We start from the raw sequence: 21,600 nt of genomic DNA, 5'->3' as shown, positions 1-21,600 counted from the left end.
GGTTGGGATTTGTGTTCAGGAAAAAGAAATGGAAAAGCAAAAGCTTCTGTACCAGCAAGCCAGACTGCATGACCGTGGGGCGGCCGAGATGGTGCTTCAGACCATCAGTGCCAGCAAAGGTGAGCTTGTGCCTGTCCCCTCAGGAGGGGATGTTCGTGCTTCCTCCTTGCTCCAGAGGCACTCCCTTATTTCAGTCCCTCTGACCTTTGGGCCCTGGATGCTAAATGGCAACTCTCACATTTACAGAGACAATGTTTTTCAGAGCCTCACTAAAAAGACTTATTTTATGCATATTTTTAAGTTTTAGCAGCTATATCACATCTCAACTCTAGCAGACTGAGCACATAAGTCAGGAGTTTGCAAGATTTTCTGTAAGACTAGCTTCTTGTACCATGTGTTTCCTTGTAACTTCCCAGTTCTGCCATAGGAGCATGAAAACAGTCAAGACAACAAGTAGCAAACAGTGTGGCTGTGTTCTAATAAAACTTTATTTACACAAATAGGGATCAAGCTATAGTAGACCTCAGGTCATAGTTTATTGGCTCTTGACTTAAGTTTGTAGACATTTAAAGTGAGTCTTTTTAACATTAATTTAAGTACAATTGTCTATGTGAGTAGCCAACCATTTCAAGATGATTGTTTCTGTATTAGTAATATCTTCTTTTTGTGAAAACATGGTAATATCATTTTTAATGGACTGGGAAAGTAATGTTGATACTCTGTTATTAAGTATCCCTTCTCCTAAATTAAGGGGATTATTCTTATTTCTGAGTAGGGGTAAATAATGTAAAAATAAAATATAATGTACTAAATGATAGACAACTAGTTAGATTTTAAAATGTTGTCATTCTCTAAATAACTTAAAATTGAGAATTGCCACCTTAATAAAACCAAGCTATGCACATTAAAAGTGACAAATGATTAAAGTTCCAATATAATATTGTTGAAGGAAGCAACTCATATTCATTTAAATATTATTCTAGTACACATGGTTAATTTTGAGTCTTAACAGTTTCAATTCTTAGTACTTCAATTGCTTCTTCCTGTTCTTTTTCCCTATGTTTTCATGTAGTTCAAGTCTTGATATATTACACAGAATTTAATAAAACTATTGATGCATAATTATGGTTTCATGTGTTCTGGTATATAAGTCAGTTGGTTTCCATCTTTGCACAGATTTGTAGGAGTTAATAAAGATTGTAAAATGTACCTCTTGAGGTAGGATAGGTTAATATAGCAGGTGAAATGATAAGGGATTCTATTTTTTGTATTTTTAAGGTGAAACTGGACCAATGGTAGTTGCTACTTTGAAACTAGGAATTGCTATTTTAAATGGTGGGAACTCTACCGTGCAGCAGGTAATGTCTTTAAGCAAGTTGCATAATGTACTTTTCGAACAAATGAGCCCTATAAAATTTGTCTCTATGTCAGTTTTCCACAGTACTCAAAGAGAACATGACAGGGAAAAAGTAATTATGTGGTCATCTTACAAACCCACACATAAGACAGGGCTGAAATATCCACAAATGTTAGCCTTGACAAATGAGTTCATTTATTGGGAAATGAACCTCTCTCTGACCATCTTTACTTCAAACTATGGAGGCATGGTTGCATCCATAGTGTGGGTCAACAGCCAGTTTTTTACTTTATGCTGGAGCAACAGTGATATGCATTCTGTAGAAACCATACTTTGAGTTTAGGATTCTTATGTTTTCCTGGCCGGCATGATACTCCCTCTTGATAGCAGGCAACAGGGAGCTGTCCTTGCTTCAGCCATGATATCTAAGAGTAAACAACCCCACTGTAGTGTGCTGTGTGGCTAAGCTATGGCGTCCCATGGTATGGTGCAGTATACACTGGCAGGGGTAACCACACCATCCTCATTTCCATAGTAAATGACCACAGGATTTTAGAAAAAAAGGAAGATAAGTAAAACTAATCTCTCCAAAATATCGACAATATTTCCTGGCTTCATGCTTTACTCCAAAAGCCCTTCCTTTTACAGTATATATATTCAGAGTCCTTAGATCCAGAGTCCTTGAAAGGTAATGCAGGAAATGTCCTTGCTGTCTATTCACACCTCATCTTTTCTCCCTTGAACTTCAAATATATATGTCACCACCTCCCTGTGATGCTCTAAGCCACATTCCTTTATCTTAAAAGACCTATGATTAATGTGTTCATTTTCTCATAGGCTAGTAGGTTGTCACTCCAGTGATTGCTTTGCATGCCCTTGTGTATTTATGTGCATGGTGTGTGTATACACACATAGAAACGTCATATGTGTGCATTTATGTGTGTACAATTTGTGTGTGTGCTGTGCTGTATCCTTTACATATTTAACTTATATTGCCTTTCACTCTGACTTCTGAAAAATATCACTATCAAAATTTTTGCTACTCAGCTGAGGTCAGTTTAGAACAGCACTGACAGTAGGAATTACTCTATTCTATCAATGATTGGGAGTAAAACAGTGTCTTTATTTCTTCAAACCTTTGAGTATGCCTTTTATTACCTTGTATGTGTGATGGGGTTTTGTCCAGTAAACTTATCATAAGTGGTGAATATCATAACTTGAAAATGCACTTGTTATTCCTGTACTAAGGGACATCATAGCTTAGCAACAAAACACACTAAGCATGTGGGTTGTTTACCCAAAGATCTTAAGACAGAAGGAATTGCATCCCCTATGTGACCCAGTGTTGAGAGACAAGTGTCCTGCAATAGCCCAGGAAAAGATTAGAATTCGAAATTCAAAGTAGGGTTCCATTGAATGTGTATCACCATTGTACCATCATAAAGTCAAAAAATTTATAATCTGAGCCATCATAAATCAGGGACTTGTATGTACTTCTCCAGTTTTTTTCGTTGAGACAGGGTTTCACTCAGTAGCTCAGGCTGGCCTCAAGTGCTCAAACCTTGTGTCTCAACCTCCTGGGTGCTCAGATTATAGGTTTGCACCACCATATCTGGCTCTGTACTGTTTATTTGAAACCTCCAAAACATTGTACAAGTATTAGAAATAGCTGTTTCACGTTAGTGTGTAAAAAGCTAACAAGACAGAGCCATGGGTTGCTTTAGCATTTTTTTACACTTGTGTTTACATCAAGTATTAACCACAGATTCTGGACATTGCTCTGAGAACAGAGAATAGCTTAATAGCCCAGTGATCCTGGACTATTTAGATTCAGAGACTAAGATGTCCAAGCCTCAGTCTCTGACTCTCACATCAGCACATGCTGATCGCAATCTCTGATGATAATGCTGTTTAAGGAACCCTCTTTTCCTAGAACCCCATGGATAGTGACCATGAAGACCTTCTGGTTTTTTACACCAGTGTGTGAGTCTACAGAGACTGTAGAAAGACAGGACGGCAGATTCCAGTTCTGTTTCCTCTGATCGTTATGGTGCGTGTGGAGGTGGGGAAACAGCTCCCTTCTTCCCGTCACGTTATTTACTCCTACACCTGGAAACATACAGTGATCTTGCTTTCACGTGTTTGCCACAATTTTGTGCTAAACATGACAGGAGTAACAATTGTATGCACGAGATACTTTTCGCCTTTGTTCCAGAATAGAAAGCCTGTTTTCAATATTTACTTAACAACAGCACAACAACAAGGCTTGTGTTCAGTGGCCTTGTGGCTTCTTTCTTTCTGTAGAAGATGCTTGACTACCTGAAGGAGAAAAAGGATGTGGGTTTCTTCCAGAGCCTGGCGGGCCTGATGCAGTCCTGCAGGTGAGGATGTGCTCTCCTCCTTGGGTTCAAACTCTGCCTGGCATCTCTGGCCATCTTTACTCTTGGAAGAATTGGTAATGAGGAAAGGCACTGGGCAGTGGGTTGACTGGCAGTGTCTTGTTGCCTGCCTTGTTTTTAGAGCATTAGTAATGTCCTAATTACCAATTCTCTCAATGTCGTTAATGCCCTTAAATGTCTTAATGTGCTTCCGTAGGGACCTTGGAAAATTAAAGTGTGTTCTACGTAGTTATGTATGAGTTTTTAAGCAAGAAATACAAGAAAATTCTATTGATTTTTATTTGGGAGCTTGCAAGGCATTTCTCATTTCTTCTAAGTGATCCTTAACCAAGTAATTTGTGATAATCATTTTGCATTTTTTTAAATATTTAAAATCATTCAGATAGCATTAGACTGAGGAACCTGATGTAAACATATCACAATACTCTATCACAGCTGCAGAAACACGATTATTTTAGCTACAGTTTCACGTGCTTGCTAACTTAGTAATGCTCTCCCCACGCTGAAACCAAGGGACCTTGTGCTTGAATTTCACATGGGTCATTTTAGGGTGACCTAAAATGGGGAGAGGCTGGTCTAGGGTGGGAAAAGGAGGTCAGGATTGGGTTGGGACACATTTTCAGCGTGTGCTAATGTTTGGTTACGTTTCAAGTCATATTTAGATGTTTACTGTCTGGAACCAAAAAAAAAAAATGTTCTACTAGTCCTCTCAACACTCTTTCTGTTTTTATTGTAGTGTCCTTGACTTAAATGCATTTGAGCGGCAAAACAAGGCTGAAGGACTCGGCATGGTGACCGAGGAAGGATCAGGTATTAGTCACTTACATTAAAAGGATCCCTGTCCCCTTTCTTTCCCCAGACAAGTCCATCAGCAATTACTTTCTCAAGTAGAGAGATACAAGGCTGCTTTGAAATTGATAAAATGCTGAAGTGACTCATTTGAATGATTACAACTAGACACTCACATGGGTCACACCCCAAAGCCATTGTTTCACACCTGTCCCTGCTCCCTTTTGTCCCAGCCCAGCTGTCACCGCCCTTTCTCCTGGTTGGGTATTAATAAGGGATAAAAGTCTAGTAAAGGATAAAGTTCCTTTGTGAGAGAATTATCCACAAGATCTAAACACATTCGTGAACCAAGGTAGAGAATGTTTTTCTTTCTTTGGCTACTGTCCATCTCCCACTGGCCAAGCTCTCCCTCTCAGCGCTCACCCTGCTCTCTCACAGTCTAGATTATGTGAGGACAATTAGAGTAGTTTTTGTGTTTAAATAATTTGGTGATTTTATTTACACATGTGCAAAAGAAGTGATTCGTGCCACATCTTACAATTTTTCTCTCTATAAACAGAAAGTTTAGGATGCAATGCATTTTAAAGCAGAATTCGATAGTGCTACCCATGCACCTTATGAATATTTCTTAAGAAAAACCTGTTTCCAATATTTTTTGTTTTGATGGATTTTTATTCTGTTATGTCTGATTTTTTTAAACTGCATTAGTTTTAGTGTTTTTGTTTGTTTGGTCCAGCCTCGTACTCATCATCTTATCAATATTAGTTTTGGAACATGGGGTCTTTTATTGGCCTAGTCTCATTTCAAACAATAAATTTTCTCTCATTTGCCATATGTAGTTGCGATGGCCCTTCTGAAAAATGTTGGAATTAATCTTTTTATATCTGTCTACCTTTGTTCTCACAAATAGGAAAAGTTTCCTTATTTCATACTGTATTTTAAAGTTTATCACTTTTACAGATTCTAACCTGCTAGTACTGTGTGGCATCCATGTTACTTTATTTTGTGTGACATTTCACTATGTAGGCCCAATCATCAAACATAATATCATATGGTTAATCAAGTTAGCTACCTTCAAGAAAAATCACCAGGCACACTCGAACCTTCTTTATGGTTTCTTTCCTAAGGGCCCCATCTGGAGAATTCAGAGTCAGTAGAAATTTCAGGGTACTCTACCTGCCTGGCTTAAGCATCTCTCAGAATCCGGGGCATATTCCAGCCATAGAATGCCTAAAATCAAATGAATTATTTGTCCAAAGTCTGAGTTCCCTGATTAGAATTAGAAACCAATTTTAGTATCTCCTGCACTCATCACCTAAATTTCCAGAGACTCTGAACAGAATCCCACGACTCAGTCTCTTTTAGTATCAGTCTCCATAAAGGAATGGCAGCTCCACGGCCATCTCTAGCCTCGTCAGCCAGACGTGGACTGGAATAACCTTTTTGAGTCACCAGTCAGAAGTAACCATGACAGTGCATTCCAACGTGAGAATTATGTACCTCTCCCATTAGGGGGTTGGTTTAATGTGTGCATTCTTTCTCAACACACAAAAAATAATTGTCCAGACTGATTAACACATTTTTTTATTTCCTTACAAATAGCAAACAGAACCAAAGTTTCACCTTTTTTTTTCTTTTCCTTTTCTTTCAACTTCTGTAAATGTTCCACTTTCATTCCTCAGTCATCACTCATGAGCGTGGTAATTATTAAAAACAAAACTGTCTTTTGTTTATTTGCTCTTTTATTTGTGGTTAGCTTTGAGTGCAGACTTGATAGTACAGTCTGTGTGCATTTTACCCTCTCATAGTATGTGTTGACAAGTAGATTATTTAATTTCTATTCTTATGCATTGCTTTTTTAAAAGTTTATAGACTTAGCTTTCTTGTTTTCTTTATTCTTCTTTCTATGAAGATGTACCATTATCAATACACTAGATGTGAAGAGGCCACACACATTTATATTGTGCTTTTGGATTTGTTTTGTTAGGTTTCTTTCATTTGAAAACATTCCTTGTGGGCCTGTGAATGAAAGAATCCTAGAATGTGCGCTTTAGTCTTCCCGTGACGAGTTTGTCTTGAACATACTGTGGCTTTATGGCTGTACCAATGATGCATGGCAATTAGTGATATATCCAAGGTGAACTGTGACCACTGAGTGTGCTCTCCCCATTGCCTGCCCAGTCTTGGGTGGTTTGGTTTGGGTTTTCCTCTTTTCCTTTGAAAATGTCAGTTTAACCATCCTTTTAACATGAACGCTAATTTTCATCCTTGAGACTAAATTCAAAAAGCAGCTACAAGTAGTAGTAACTCCTTACTCTTCAAACTGATATAAAAACAAAACAAAGATGGCCTTAGTATAATAGCTTCAGCAGGACATTTGTGCAATAGTAATACAGAAGGGATTCAGATTTTGATTAGAACTTAGTATGTCAACAAGCTTTCAGGATAAATTGTGCTTTCTGAACATGTACTACTACTTTAACCATGACACCTATTGGAACAAGCCAGGAAAACGACACCCATTGGTAGCTCCATTAATGTTGTAGTATTTCCCAGACTACTTTAAGAACTCCTATACCGAACTCTCTTTGGGCATATGTTTGAAGTTTCTGTTATGAGACCATTCTCTTGCTTAAGGTTCTACAAATTTAAGAAAAGCTCATCCCATCATAGGAGAATGAAAATTGGCCATTCCTCTTGGAAAAGACTAGAAACCTAAATCTGTGTCTGATGTCACAGCTTAGAAGGTTCAGAGTACAGGCTTCGTACTAAAAATGAATCTGCTCGAGCCAAACCTTCTCCATCCTAACCCACTGCCTTCAGTAGGCTAAATCTCTTCTTGAAGATGATTAATATGACCATCAACTACATAGTCAAGCACAACGCGTAAAATTCAGCGCATGGAGTTTTGGGATGCTCACAGCCCTCCAATATGGACGCTATGAGCTGGATTTTATAGATAAAGAGACCAAGGGATGGAAAGGCTCCTTGGCATGTCCACCACCACACAGCTGGGTGGCAGAGCCACTGCTTACTTTACAGATCCCATGAGCCAGAGTCCTTTCTCCCCATCTTTTCCTGTTCTTCGGGGATGTGTTTCACAGTCAACATTGTAGATAGCATTTTTTGTCTTTTTGCCTCCTGTTTTTTGCACCCTGCAAGGACACCAGTCTGTTGTCAATTTTTATACACAGATTTCACACTGATGGTTTGCCTTCTTTATCTACTGCAGTTATTATAATGTACCTTTGCCCTGCCTCTATCGCTCCTTACTAAATTTCCCCCATTTTGACAAAAACCTGGACCTCCTACTTGTAAAAAAAAAAAATAAAAAAGACAGTAAGTTCTTCAGTGAATGTGTTTGGTGGATTTGTGATGTGCTCAGTGTTGTCCTCTCTGAATATTTTACATTCGCATAGGTTTTAAATGGTATAATGAAGTTCAGAAATCTATGTGAATATTTAAAATTTCATTCCATCTTTTGAATTTTTAACTTGTCTTTTATCAGAACCATTTAACCTCATGACCAAATCATTACCAATTTGAAAGTGCAATTTTCCTTCTTTCAAAATTCTTCTTGGAAGATAGCAAAAGATACTGTGAACATGACAAAGACATTGCATTTTAGTTCTGACCAACATGTAATGGTCCTAGATTTCACAGGCGTGACAAAGTTTTGAAGTTGATCTGATTCTGTAGAAATCATTTGATTTTTAAAAAAATCTTCCCTAAACATTTACTACCAGTTAACTATCCCAAAATTCCCAGCCGTATCTGATATCATGCTACACAATATGAGTTTCTTATTGATATACTTCTGGTGACCTAAACAAATTTATGTGGAGTTGAAGCAACAAAGATGAATTTTTAATTAATTAGGCAAAAGGATTATATTGATCTTTAACTATTGTTTACTATAGCTTCTTGTTGCAGTTTTTATTATCTTGCTATTTATTGACTGTCTCTCCCCCAAGACTTTCAAAATACTTTCACAAACATGGCCTAGTGTTCTGCCTACTTTATTCCACCCCTGGTGGGAGAAAACTCTTTTCAAGGAAAGCTTGTGGTGTTGGTTCATGTCTCCAAAGAAGTTTTCTTAACATCCTTGCTCGCTTTATAAACTTTGAAGCACTCATTTAAATTTGAGTGGCTGGTATGTTTTAGTTAGTGTTCTAGGCATTGAGAATGATTTGGGATCTCAGTGTTATGAGGACAGACGTGCACACACAGAGCTCCAGAATGATGCTGTATGTGTGGGGATGATCTCAGTGGGAGGACTTAGCTGCCAGGGGAATGAAGGGCACCTCTCTGTAGAGGTAACATCTGGCCTGAAATAGAAGTACCTCTGGTAGATTAGGAAGGCAGAGACTTTCCAGGAGAAGAGAGCAGTACATGACAAAACATGACAGATATCTATGACCACTCATAGTGTGATTAAGGGAAGTTGATCAGACTAGAGAGTGGGAGGATAGTTTGCGGAAGACCGAGAAGAACCTTCTTCTGCTCTGCCATGAAATTTGTATTTTTTTTCCTGGGGCCATAGAGAGCCCTTATATAGGTGACATTTAAACAGTACTCTGTATATTGTAAATGACTCAGATGGAATTAGTTCCTACCATCTACTATTAGAAGAATGTCTCTGGTTTACTGCACTGACATTAAAGTACACAGATTTATCATTTCTCAATAATTGTGCTATAAGAAACAAAGCTCTTCCAAAGAAAGAGTCGAGCATCATTTCCTCCATGGAAGTGGGGAGCTCTGAGGTATGCCTGGTGACTTATTCAGAGTAGACTTTCAGTAATGACAGGTAAAGGACTCCATCTGTGAGTAGGGATGTATTATCATTGGGTGGATACCTTTGAAAAAATCACTTCTACCAACACTGTATAGATGGGCATCACTGTGTGAAGGCAGGGAAGTCGGGCAGGGTTAGTGGAAAGGATGAAGGTCAGTAGGAATTTCAGGAAGAGTAGTGTCAGCTAAAAGGCGTGGGTTTTGTCTTTAAGAGAAACAATTGCAGGGCTCGTGGAGTGGCTCAAGTAGTAGAGTGCCTGCCTAGCAAGCATGAGGTTCTGAGTTCAAACCCAAGCACTGCCAAAAAAAAAAAAAAAAGCGAGAGAGAAGGAATCTCTAAATCACAATGGATATGATTTAAAGTCCCTTTACTAAGGGACTTTCTTCCACAGCTACATTAACTCATTGCAGTAAAAGAATTTACTTTAATTCTGTCATGTTTATAACATACCTAATTTATTTCACACAATGATCGTTTTTGTTATCCTGGGATCTAAACTAGCAATGTATTGTATTCATGGTATCAGATTCTTAACAAAATTTAAATAAATGCACGTTATTTATAGCTAACAATATCCAGAACCTACTGAAATCCTATCTGAAAGTCTACATTTATTCCCTTTGCAGTTTGCAGATTTCAGAGCAGTTTTATGTATCTGAACCAATGTGATTCTCCCAACAGCCTATGAAATAAGGGGGCCAGGTGTTTATTAATCCCCATAGCAAAATTAAAACATCAAGGCAAATCGACTTCTCTAATGGCAGATATCTAGCAATGATTTCCTTGGGTCCTAAGTTTAATGAAAACAAGTATCAGTTCACAATTTGAAGAAGGCACTGTGTGATATTGTTAAAGATCTTCTTAGTTACTGATGCTACTTTACAAAGTTTAGAAACTGTAGCATACTGGATTCAGAAAGACCAAGCAATACTGCAATTATCTGCTCACTGCCTGCCTCTTCCATCAGACTATAAAGGTGGCAAGCAGAGAGGAGACACTGAGTCAGTGTCCACTGATGCTCACAGGAACCAAATCCTTTACCAGTGAGGAACTGTATGACATCAGCTGAGATGCTTAATTTCTCAGCTGTACAGTGAACCGTACAGTGGGGTTATACTTCCCTAACTCACAGGGTCACTATAAGCTCAAAAGGAAATAATGAGCTAAAAGTTACTAAATGTTAGTTAACTGAGTTCATTTTTTAAAAAGTTTGTATTTTGTTGGTTGAATTATATAGTTGAAAGTCATAATCAAGCCATTTAAGCAATGATATTAAAACTGACCACATGGAATAAAATACTCAACTTTTCAATATCTAAAAGTATGTTTAGTATTAATTCTTCAGTTTTGCCACTGTGCAAAATAGACATTTAAGTCCTCTGGAGATCAGTAACCAGATTGACGTCCTCCATTGGTGGTGGGGCTCTTTTGAGTTAGACTTATTGATGGATCGTGGGGAGTCCTTTGATGTGGCCCATCTTCTGATTCATGCCACTCACTTTTTCATCCTTGTATTATTAAAACACTGACTTGATAAGACCTTACAACAATGGTCTTGTCTGACTGTTTGGTGTCTATACTTTTTCAATTATTTTTAGGTGCCTATTAGGTAGTATTGTCACTTATATCATTAAATTTTATTAATCCATTACTAAGTACTACCATTTAATTTTTCATTAGTATTAATTATCACAGTGAAACCAAGCTTTGTCTGCAGAGTAGGCTGGGAACTTCAATCTATGTCCATGGGCTTTCTAAGTAATTACTGCACACACACACACACACACACACACACACACACACACACATGAGTATATGCACTCATGTACACACATGGATGCACTCAAATGTTTACACATACTCAAATGTTTTATTAAATTGAATCAAACACTTGAATACCTTTCTATTAACTGGGTAAACCAATTGGAGGTAGAACAGTGGTTTTTAAAAGTTAACTTTATTAGATCTAACTTTATTAGATCTGTAAAATAGGACTTACTTTTAGCTTAAGTAAAAAAAGGTCTACCTTGTATTGTTTCCAAGTGAAAATGTTCAGTATTAAAATTAAGATGGCTTTCAGAAAATGTAACAACAATTAATGAAACTAAAAGTAAATATTCACATAGCCATTTATCAGCTAGGCATGTGTTGCCACTGCTCCTAATATAATAACCTTGTCACTCTTTATATAATCACCACACATTATGTAAAAACAGTAGTCATATGTTGTCCTCTTTTTATTAATGAGAAAACCAAGGGGCAAAGAATGAGCTCATCTCAAGCCACAGTGTTGAAGTCCTTCTCCCTGAGTGATATCACTTAGGCATCTTAATTGAGCCCTTTATAAAAGTAAAACCAAAGGGACGCCCTCTACAATATTTCCCTTGGCCCTCACGTACCTATTGCAAATGTTATTTTAAGAATGTCAGAGCACTTTCAACTCCATGTGACTCCATTTCGTTATTTGTCATTAACCTTAGTTTCCATCTTTCAATGAGATTCCTTTTGCATACATCACAAAATAGACTCTTGATCCTGGGCCTCTGCAGTCATAAAGCCATCCTCCATCTCTGTTACTGCACCACTTACTTGCAGCATGGGCAATGGCAGCATTTTAACCCCAGAGCAATGTGTACGTTAAGCAATAGCACCCTGTTTATACCTGGAACCAAGCGGCGGTAAATGAAGGCTTGTCCCATCCTTTCCTGTCACTCCTCCCTCCCTATTTTTCTGCTGTGTGCAGTGTGTCCTCATGTAAATGAAGTTACTTATATGTCTTTCAGTTTATAGTCAAGAAAATAAATACTGTGCATGCCAACAGTCAATAAAAACCTCTTGTTATAAATCATTATGTATTATGCAGCGAGTTTTTAGGCACACAGATAGACGATCTCTATTTTAGTGTTCCTTTTCCTGAGTACTTTCTATCAGGATTACTTGTTTCCCATTGAACTCATGAAACTTGGAAGTATATACATGGTTTATTGATTCTGTTTTCAGAAGAAAAACACTGTTGATGGGCTTACAGGGAAAGAATCAATAGTTCTATATGACTAACTCATAATATTTTATTTAAATATCATTTTGAAGAGTCTTCTGATTGAAACAGTATCATCAATGAAGAGTTAGGTTTGCTTATCAGCCTAAACTGTTCCTGTTTCTTTCTGATCGCGTCATGAGTTCAAGCTTTGAGGAATGGACTTATCAGCCATGTGTGGAGATTCAAAGCAAATGAGCCTTGTATACTTGCCACAACCTCTGATTTTTAGACATGGTGATTTTTAGCTTGGTCACCAAATATCATATCTTGTGGGCTAACAGGGAAATGAGTACAGTGATTTTATGTACTTTTTTTTAATGTTTATATTAGTTATCAAAATGGTTTTGCTTCCTAATCCTACCATTATATGAAGCCTCTCACTTTGAAAGTCACAGACTGCGGACTGGTAAGTCCATCAGTTCTCCATCATTATGGTCATTCGTCATCCTACCTAAAATAAATACATGGTCATTGCACAGTTTTCTTTCATAGCCCAAAGTATTTCCAGTCTGTGAAAAATTATTTTTCATGAATACATAAGTATATCCATTCACTGGCTGAACAACTTTTTTTTCCATTATTTTGCTTTTTAAACAAATACAGATTCCTGAGTCGACACTCATCACTTTGAAATTTTGTTTTCACTAACAGTTGTTTTTTGTAATCAACTTTCATTTGTGTGGTGCTGTTTTGTGTTTGTTTCTTTCCTTGTGTTTTTGCCTTTCAAAGTAAATTGTGATCACTGTTGGGGCTTCATCCATGCCCCCCAAGTATTCTTAGTTTTCCATGATGCAGGATGGATAGCTTCTCTGTTATAGTTAGCTCTTGGGATACCCTAGTCTTTCTTTCAGTTTAATATTTAGAATGAAGTCTGCCTGTTAGTTTCCCTCCTCTGGGAGACAGGTTCCAACAGTGATGAAAATGTCTTTAGATGTCTGAAGCCTTGACATCTTTTAGTTAGTAGACAAATGTTTGAAAAGTTAAAGTAAAGTGAGTTAAAAATAAAAAAAAAATGTCTAGCGATTTACAGTTTTCATGAAACCCTTTCATTATTCTTCAATCAAAGAAGCCCTTGATACTGTCTTACAGATACATTTCAGGCTTTGTATCAAGTCATTTGGTCATGCCTTGGGAACACAGCAAATTTAACATTTGTCAGAGGTACAATGATCACTTCTATTTGTATATACAGTCTTTCCCAAAACAAGAAAAAAGGACAGGAAAAAAAAGTCTCAGCCTTCAGGTTGCTTGTAAAATGTTGCCAAACCCATGCTGCTACTTTTAACAGAGAGAAATAAAAGTTTTAAGATTCAAATGTTCTTTTCTTGCAAAGAAAAAGTACATCTGTCTGCCAAGTGCATGACCTCAGGAGCTTCAGATAGAAAAGTCGCTCTGACCTGGGAATGTTCTGGGTTCAGAACAAGGCTACATGATGCAAGCATGGGGGTGGGGGGTCAGGGACGGTGGCCTGGTGGCTGGTCCTGTTCATCCCTCTGCACTTCCCGCAGGAGAGAAGGTTCTGCAGGATGATGAGTTCACCTGTGACCTCTTCCGATTCCTGCAGCTGCTTTGTGAGGGACACAACTCAGGTTCGTGAGCCCCCGGCCTGGCTGATGGCAGCGAGACTCGCTGACTCCAGCTATGCTTTTTCTCAGTGACTTCTTGAGCACTATTCTGTAGGCATAGGGCACTGAGCTACTTCACAGAGGTCCTCACTGCTTTCATGTCACTTGATTGTTTTTTTGACCAATTGTTATGTTAGAAAAGTGAAGTGGTAGTTATAAAAGATGTAAATTAGGTAGATATCTTTAAACTAATATAGATGTTTATTTTATTTTGGTGGCCCTGGGGTTTGAACTCAGGCACTCTGTCATTTTATCCACATCTCCAGGTCTTTTTCCTTTGGTTATTTTGGACATAGAACAGCTGGGGACCATGAGCCTCTATTTTAAGCTTCCCACCATAGCTGGGATGACAGGGATGTACACCATGTCCAGCTTTTTCAGTTGAGACAGGGTCTCCTAAGCTTTCTACCCGGGCTATTCTTGAACAGGGACCCTCCCACTCTCAGCCTCACAAGTAGCTCAGATCACAGGTGCGAGCCCCTGGCACCTGACTAGATGTTTTTGTCTTTCGTGATGCTTTTCTTTACCTTGGGAGGAGACGTCATTAAATTATTTAACATAGTGTATTTTCATTCCTTGTTAAGGTATGTAGCTCTGTTCCATGGAGGCAGGAATCATATCTTAATTTTTATAGTTCTTGTTTCCCCAGCATGTTGTACAGTAGTGAGGTTTCCTGAATGATTCGTCTGTCCTCAAGGATGGAAAGCTTTTCAGTCGTTCACAGGCCCAGATCTCTAGAAAAAGGAAGAAGGAAATGGTGTCAACAGAATTGAACATTGATATTCCGTGAAGCATCTAGATATGTTTTGGGGATGATCATTCACTTTTTGCAGAAAACATAAATTATGTCCCATTAGAACTATCAGATAAAGCACTACCTTTTGCTGTGGACACATGGTTCACAGAGTTGCTGGAAGAATTGAACTGATTTTCAACTTTTCAGTGAGCTTATTAAAGCTTTCTGACCTTATGTAGATTTTCAGAATTACCTGAGAACTCAGACTGGCAACAATACAACTGTGAACATCATCATTTCCACGGTGGACTACCTCCTCCGGGTGCAGGTACGTGAACGCACAGGCCAGTCACAAGTTAAAACGACGGTGTCGTTGAACGCAGTGTGGCTAACCTGGCGTATCTCATCACTGTGCTTGAGTTAAGACTGTGAGTGATTTGAGGGCACCCTCTGTCTTTAATCACAGCCTTTCCTCAACTTCTAGGGGAAAACTGTCCCTGTCATTCTAATCTGATCACAGCTCCTACTTTGCTCATTACTTTCCTCCTATTGATGGCGATGCTCTTCTGTTTTTTAGCTTGATGATATTTTAGACTCATTTCCATTTTGGAATATTCAGCCCTTCCTTTCACAGTTGATAGGTAAACTGGGAAACAGTTGGAATATTCCTAGGAAGAAATCCTTTTCAACTGCTACCATACACTTACTTTGACAGCCTAAGCTTTTATTTTTGTCAACTGTCCTCATATTTGCATTAATTTTTTAGAAAATCTCCTTTACGCCTCACTGCTTAAAAATAACTTTGATGTCATAATTATATTTAACATGTCAACCAAACTATATCTGAAGGCTCTTAAAGAAGGAGACTTTTATTTCCCTGGTTATACTTCTAATAGAAGCCAGGTACACTATCTTGAAAACTACAAAGCCCAACACTCAGTTTTTTATTAATCTCTGAGGATGTAATAGCACAAAGTTTTTTTTTTTAATTTAAAGTTTCCTGGGAAATCAGTGCATTAGAAAACAAATATATCAAGAAAACATATTTGTGATCTTAAAATCATGTTTCAGAACTCTAACATAATTCATATGTTTAGCTAAATTGTTTCATTCATCTAGCCACTGAAAGTCCCTTCAAAATAGAAATTAATGTTGAAAATACCCTGTTGGAAAAGATGACTCTTATTTAGGTGCTCGTGTACAGTTGTGATTAGTATTGGGAACCAATCTAGCCAGTTTCCTCAGAGGCAATCGCAAAAAACAAGGAACATCATGGGGCTCTCTCTGCTAAAATGCTCCTGACAGCAACCAAAACTATACCTTTCCTTCATGTGTCTAATTTCTGGGCTCACATTGTCAATGCGTAACCTTGCTCAATGGATGAATACACACTAATCTTCACGAGTGTTTACATTTGCTCAAGGTCATCAGAGACAGGAAGTAATTTTTAAAGCTAAGCTTTCTGCTGCTTTTTTTTGTGTAGGGAGAAGGTTTCCATATTGTATGGTTGGGGTAATCATTCAAGAATGGTACTTACATTTTTGTTGCTGCTGTGTCTGTTATTTAAAAGACTTTTCTGTTATGGAGTCCAAGGCTGGACAGATGAGTGTGATACCTTTACTGTGTGCCTTGATAACCTCATCTGTATTTTCTAGGAGTCAATCAGTGATTTCTACTGGTATTACTCAGGGAAAGACGTTATTGATGAACAAGGACAACGTAACTTCTCCAAAGCTATTCAAGTGGCAAAACAAGTCTTTAACACCCTGACAGAGTACATTCAGGTAAACGCTAAGACATTTCTGCTATTTGAAGAAAGAAAAATGAAAACAGACGCAACTTGTTTGCAATGAATCCCAGAGAAAATAATGCAGTATGCCCAAGTATTTTCCACATTCCTACCAATCACTTCATTGTCCCTTCACCAATGTCCAACTAAAATAGTGGGTTGAAATGTGTCTTTATAGGGAATAAAATTCTTACCGTTTGGCATGTAGAGATGGAATTAACTCCTTAGAGGCATGAATGTGACCTTGACTCGGTCGTGTCTCCAGGTACTGGATTATGTTTGAAGCACTCAATAAATATTAAGAAAGAAAGGAGAGAAGAGGGGAAGGAGGGAAAAGGGGAGAGTGGATCCTCAAACCACCCTTATAGTATTCCAGTAATAGTGAGGAAGAAGTTTCATAGAAACTTAAGGAGAACATTGCTGAGAATCCTTGTTTGTGTGTGTACACCATACATCGTGGATAAATTCCAAATACCGTGGGAATGCACTTTGTTATGCTACATTGGTTTGTCTTATAGTCTCCTTAGGTTAAACTTCTAGTCTTGACCTCAGATATGTACAAAATAAAATTTTATATAATCCTTCGTTTTTTTTTTTTTCAATCTTCAGAACATCAGTGTTTCTGACTTTCTGTCTCTTATTTCAGTGGCTAAGATTTCCCTGAACTGGCCAGTCAGGATGTGTGATGAGTCTTGTGCTAAGGTGTCCAGGAGAAAGGGATGTGTAGTTCACTTTGTTAGTCTAACCATAATCTTGAAGGGGAGAGAGCCTCTCAGAGTTAGAGGTGTTGCCTGAATGAAGAACTCAGGGCCAATGGAAACCAGCTGGGGGGAAAGAGTGGTAGGGAAGAATAATGATGACATCCTCAGCCTGGTTCTGTCCTTTGTGCCTTATTCAGTGCCTGGAAAGGATCTCACTACTGGTATTAGTGTTCTCCCTGATGGGGGAAGAAGATCCTCGTTCCAACTTTTTTGGCAGTGCTGGAGTTTGAACTCAAGGCCTCACACTTTCTAGGCAGGTGCTCTACCACTTGAGCCACTCCACTACCCCTTTTTTTGGCTTTAGTTATTTTTCAGGTAGGGTTTCACACTTTTTGTTCAGGACCAGGGTCAGACCACCATCCTCCTATTTACAGCCTCCTGCACAGCTGGGATCATAGACACACATCATCATGCTTGGTTGATTGGTTGAGATGGGATCTCACTAACTTTTTGCCTAGGCTGGTTTCAAACCAAGATTCTGAATAGTTACAGATGTAATTCCAACTGCAACATGCGCAGCCCTTAATTTACCTTTTGAAAATGAAAAAGTCACACTGATTGGCACGTTTTCTTAAAAATCAAAGGAAAGTAGAAGTGAGTCTGTTTTAGTCCATCCATTAACGTCCTTATTTTCCTGGTTTCCATGGTTGCCTTAGCGTATCCTCATGCATGTCCTAAAGGTAACGGTACTGCGTTTATGTGCACTGCCATGATTAAATAACCTTGACCGACGACCTTAGCAAGCAGATGAATTTGGAGAAATAGTTAGTAAAATGGTTTCTGCATTCCAAATGAAACATAAATGCTTCTTCAGCCAAGAATGAGCATTTCTTGGAACCTAAACTAAGTGAAGTCCCTGAATGTATCTAAAGCTAGATACATGCACTGAGCTCTCACAGTGTGCAAAAGTGTTAGATGTGGTAGAGAACGCATTTGTAAAAGAATGGTCAAAGGACATCAGCTAAGGTCGGGTCTCACGGTTCACCCTCTCCGTTCATTTTAACTTCTGTCACTCCCTGTCCATATGACGTAGTCCTCTAATGCAACCATTTCTGAAATGACTTTACGCTTTAATAAATGTGTTTTTATTTCGAAATAACTTCAGGTTTTCAGAGAAGTTGCAGAGATCTACAGAGTTTCTATATGTGACTCACCCAGTTTTCCCTCCTGTTGACATTTGATATCAATGTAGCACACCTGTCAGAACTAAGGAATTAACACCGGCATAGTCCTATTAACTAGATTGCAGGCTCTCTTCTTATTTTGCTCATTTTTCCCTCAGTGCCCTTTTCTAGTCCAGGATCCAGTTCGGGTTAGCATATCTCATTTAGTGAGATAAGTTTAGGAGAAGCTAGTCTCTGTGCTGTATTCTGGCTAACTACTGACAGTGAATAAAAGATCATCAGCTTCATGTGTATTTTGGAGTGCCTTTTAGATCACAGCACTGTATATTTGCTTTTTATTCACGTTTTTGCTAACTATAGAGAACTGAGTGGAAGACCCAAAACAACTGTGCTAAAGATAATTACCTGCAGGATTACAATGCAAGTGCTAACAAAGGGGAAGAAGAAGAAAAATCGTGTGACTAAAAGGACGTGGTATCACAAGGGTCCTAGAGGACACTTCTCCTGTCCTTGCCATCAGGTCTCTGGGAAAGTAAGACTGCCCTGCCTTCCCACCTACAGCAAAGGTTTCTGTGCTAGGGACAATGATTGCATCCACAGGCAGGCAGAGGCAGCCATTCCCTCCAAACTGGCTAACAGCTCTGAGAAGTGGACATCTAAGGTTGAGCACATCCTGTAAAGTTCACTCCATGTGTTTTGGTTTTAAGATAAATTTACAACATTTTAGCTTAACTTCTTTTTTATTTTGGTGGTACCGGAATTTGAACTCAGGGCCTCATGCTTACTAGGCAAGCTCTACCACTAGAGCCATGCCTGCCTTTTGCTTTTGTTTGTTTTCAGGTAGTTTTGTTTTTCATGGGCCACCGCTGATTGTGATCCCCTTACCCACATCTCCTGAGTGGCTAGGATTGTCGGCGTACACTGGTTTGTTTCTGAGATGGGGTCTTGCTAACTTTGCCCCATCTGGCCTCAAATGTTCCTCCTATCTCAGATTACTTGGTTTAACATCTGAATGGGATTTATTTTCAGTTCTAGAATCAGGCAATAGTTCAGTTCATAAAATAGAATGAGCGTTCCAATGAGCTAAGCTGAGGACGTTAGGTTTATAGACAGAAAAAGACTGAAGAAAGCAGAAACAGCAAAGAATATTGGTCATTTTAAGTTGCTTTCTTTGTGAATCACAGAAAGGGAGACAGAACAATGGAACATCAAGTCAATATTAAGTTACTTCACCATGATCTTTTTGTGCAAGGATTAAGTCAGAGAGAATTTCGTTATCTTGCCCATTGAACCTGGCTTGTTTGAGAAATTTTTCTCTCTCCTGTTTTCTCTGAAGTCCAGATAAACAGCTTAGTTTCAGCTTGGTGACCTGGAACTTCTGCATGAGTGACTCCATTTTGATTTTTACACTGTCTGTGTAGGCACTTAATCCAAAACCATGACCACAGGCTAGGAGCATGACTCAAGTGGAAATCCTGCTTAGCAAGTGTGGAGCACTGAGTTCAAACCCCAGTACTACCAAAAACAAAAAAGCTGTAATTTATTTTAATTTTAAAGGAAAACTTAGTGCTTTGTCTTTGGACTTTCAACTCTTGTCACAGAAGAGTTGCCAGAACTGGTTGCCTAGAAGTCACAGAATACAACTCTTTTCTTTTATAATATAAAATCATAACTTTTGATTAAAACCCTAAATATCACATGAAGAAAAGTATCACTTATAGAAAAGACAAGTTCATTTCCTTCAAAATGGCATTCTAGTTTCCTCTAATGGCCTCCTTGCTTTTTACACTCTGATTTCTGCACCATGTAGTAGGACCATGTTGATGTTGAACTCAATTGCAGTGAAATGCTCAAGATCCATTGCTTTGAAGCAAGTTAAGATAGGCAGACAGAAGTAAAGTGTAGCCACGTTGGACTAAACTACAAAGCTACCATGTCTGCTTCACTAGCTGAACTTAGTGACCTGCAATTAAACCTAGCCTTTTCTCCTGTCCACACACGTTTGTTCTCTTCCTCCTTCTCCTGCTAGTCAGTCTCAGGCTTCCTCAGGGAAGCCTGAGGAAGTTGGGGTGGGAGAGCCAAAGCCTTTCCTCCATGGCACATGGAATCCTAGGTTCTACCCTAGAACTAGCCCTCTTGTGTGGCGAATTGTGTTCGTCCTCTAACAAGGGAGATTGGCCCTTGTCCTGCCCTGGTGCCTGGGAATAATGCACTCCTATCCAGCTGCTCCCACAGACTCTGGTTCCATCCACCATGGAATCACATTACTCTTTTTTATTTTATTTTATTTATTTATTTTTATTCATATGTGCATACAATGTTTGGGTCATTTCTCCCCCCTTCTCCCACCCCCTCCTTTACCCTCCCCACCCCCTCCCTCTCCCCCCCAACCCCCTTGATACCTGGCAGAAACTATTTTGCCCTTATCTCTAATTTTGTCAAAGAGAGAGTATAAGCAATAATAGGAAGGAACAAGAGTTTTTGCTGGTTGAGATAAGAATAGCTATACAGGGCATTGACTCACATTGATTTCCTGTGCGTGTGTGTTACCTTCTAGGTTAATTCTTTTTGATCTCACCTTTTCTCTAGTTCCTGGTCCCCTTCTCCTATTGGCCTCAGTTGCTTTAAGGTATCTGCTTTAGTTTCTCTGTATTGAGGGCAACAAATGCTATCCAGTTTTTTAGGTGTCTTACCTATACTTACCCCTCCCTTGTGTGCTGTCGCTTTTATCATGTGCTCAAAGTCCATTCCCCTTGTTGGGAATCACATTACTCTTTACATGACTTTGGGCAGGATCTCAGACAGGTAAGAGTGGCTCCTTCCTCAGTATCCCACGTAGGAAACACACAACTTTTCTTCACAATCACTTTCTGTCTAAAACGCTTTCTCATCCCAGACCTTGTGATTCCCAACTTCAAGAAACATAACCAGGCCCCTCAAGGGACGTCTTGAAGTCAGCATTCTCACAGTAGAGTCAGTGTGTGGAGTGCTGTCTTCAAAGCATCACCTTTTCAACTCAACCCCTTTATTTCCTTAGGGTGGAAAGATCATTTTCAGTCATTTTTTATGTAGGTATTGAGTCCATATCCTGCTTTTGTAATGTGGAGGGACTTGGTGGGTATTTCCTTCTCAGCTTTAAGGCCTCAAGTTAAGCCAAAATGGGACAAAGCTCCATTTCAGCC

The 21,600-nt window shown here is 38.8% G+C and overlaps 1 protein-coding gene across 13 annotated transcripts in view; it reads left to right on the top strand.

Annotated features, from left to right (window-relative positions):
- The window catches only part of Ryr2 (ryanodine receptor 2), a 591,935-nt gene that overhangs the window by 530,546 nt on the left and 39,789 nt on the right, over positions 1 to 21,600 (top strand). For 8 of the 13 annotated variants that reach the window (XM_074056797.1, XM_074056802.1, XM_074056801.1 and 5 more), the window contains 8 exons: positions 20 to 119; positions 1,279 to 1,358; positions 3,662 to 3,738; positions 4,493 to 4,566; positions 12,757 to 12,789; positions 13,892 to 13,972; positions 14,984 to 15,072; positions 16,400 to 16,528. In XM_074056797.1, coding sequence (XP_073912898.1) covers positions 20 to 119; positions 1,279 to 1,358; positions 3,662 to 3,738; positions 4,493 to 4,566; positions 12,757 to 12,789; positions 13,892 to 13,972; positions 14,984 to 15,072; positions 16,400 to 16,528 — 663 coding nt within the window. The remainder of the gene's footprint in view (positions 1 to 19; positions 120 to 1,278; positions 1,359 to 3,661; positions 3,739 to 4,492; positions 4,567 to 12,756; positions 12,790 to 13,891; positions 13,973 to 14,983; positions 15,073 to 16,399; positions 16,529 to 21,600) is intronic. The other 5 variants (XM_074056805.1, XM_020157460.2, XM_074056803.1 and 2 more) reach the window with 1 other exon arrangement.

This window comes from Castor canadensis, chromosome 15, assembly GCF_047511655.1.
Source record: "Castor canadensis chromosome 15, mCasCan1.hap1v2, whole genome shotgun sequence".
In the NCBI taxonomy this organism is placed as follows: Eukaryota; Metazoa; Chordata; class Mammalia; order Rodentia; family Castoridae; genus Castor; species Castor canadensis.
The sequence above is the reverse complement of the archived record's forward strand: the minus strand, read 5'-3'. Positions and strand labels throughout refer to the sequence as shown.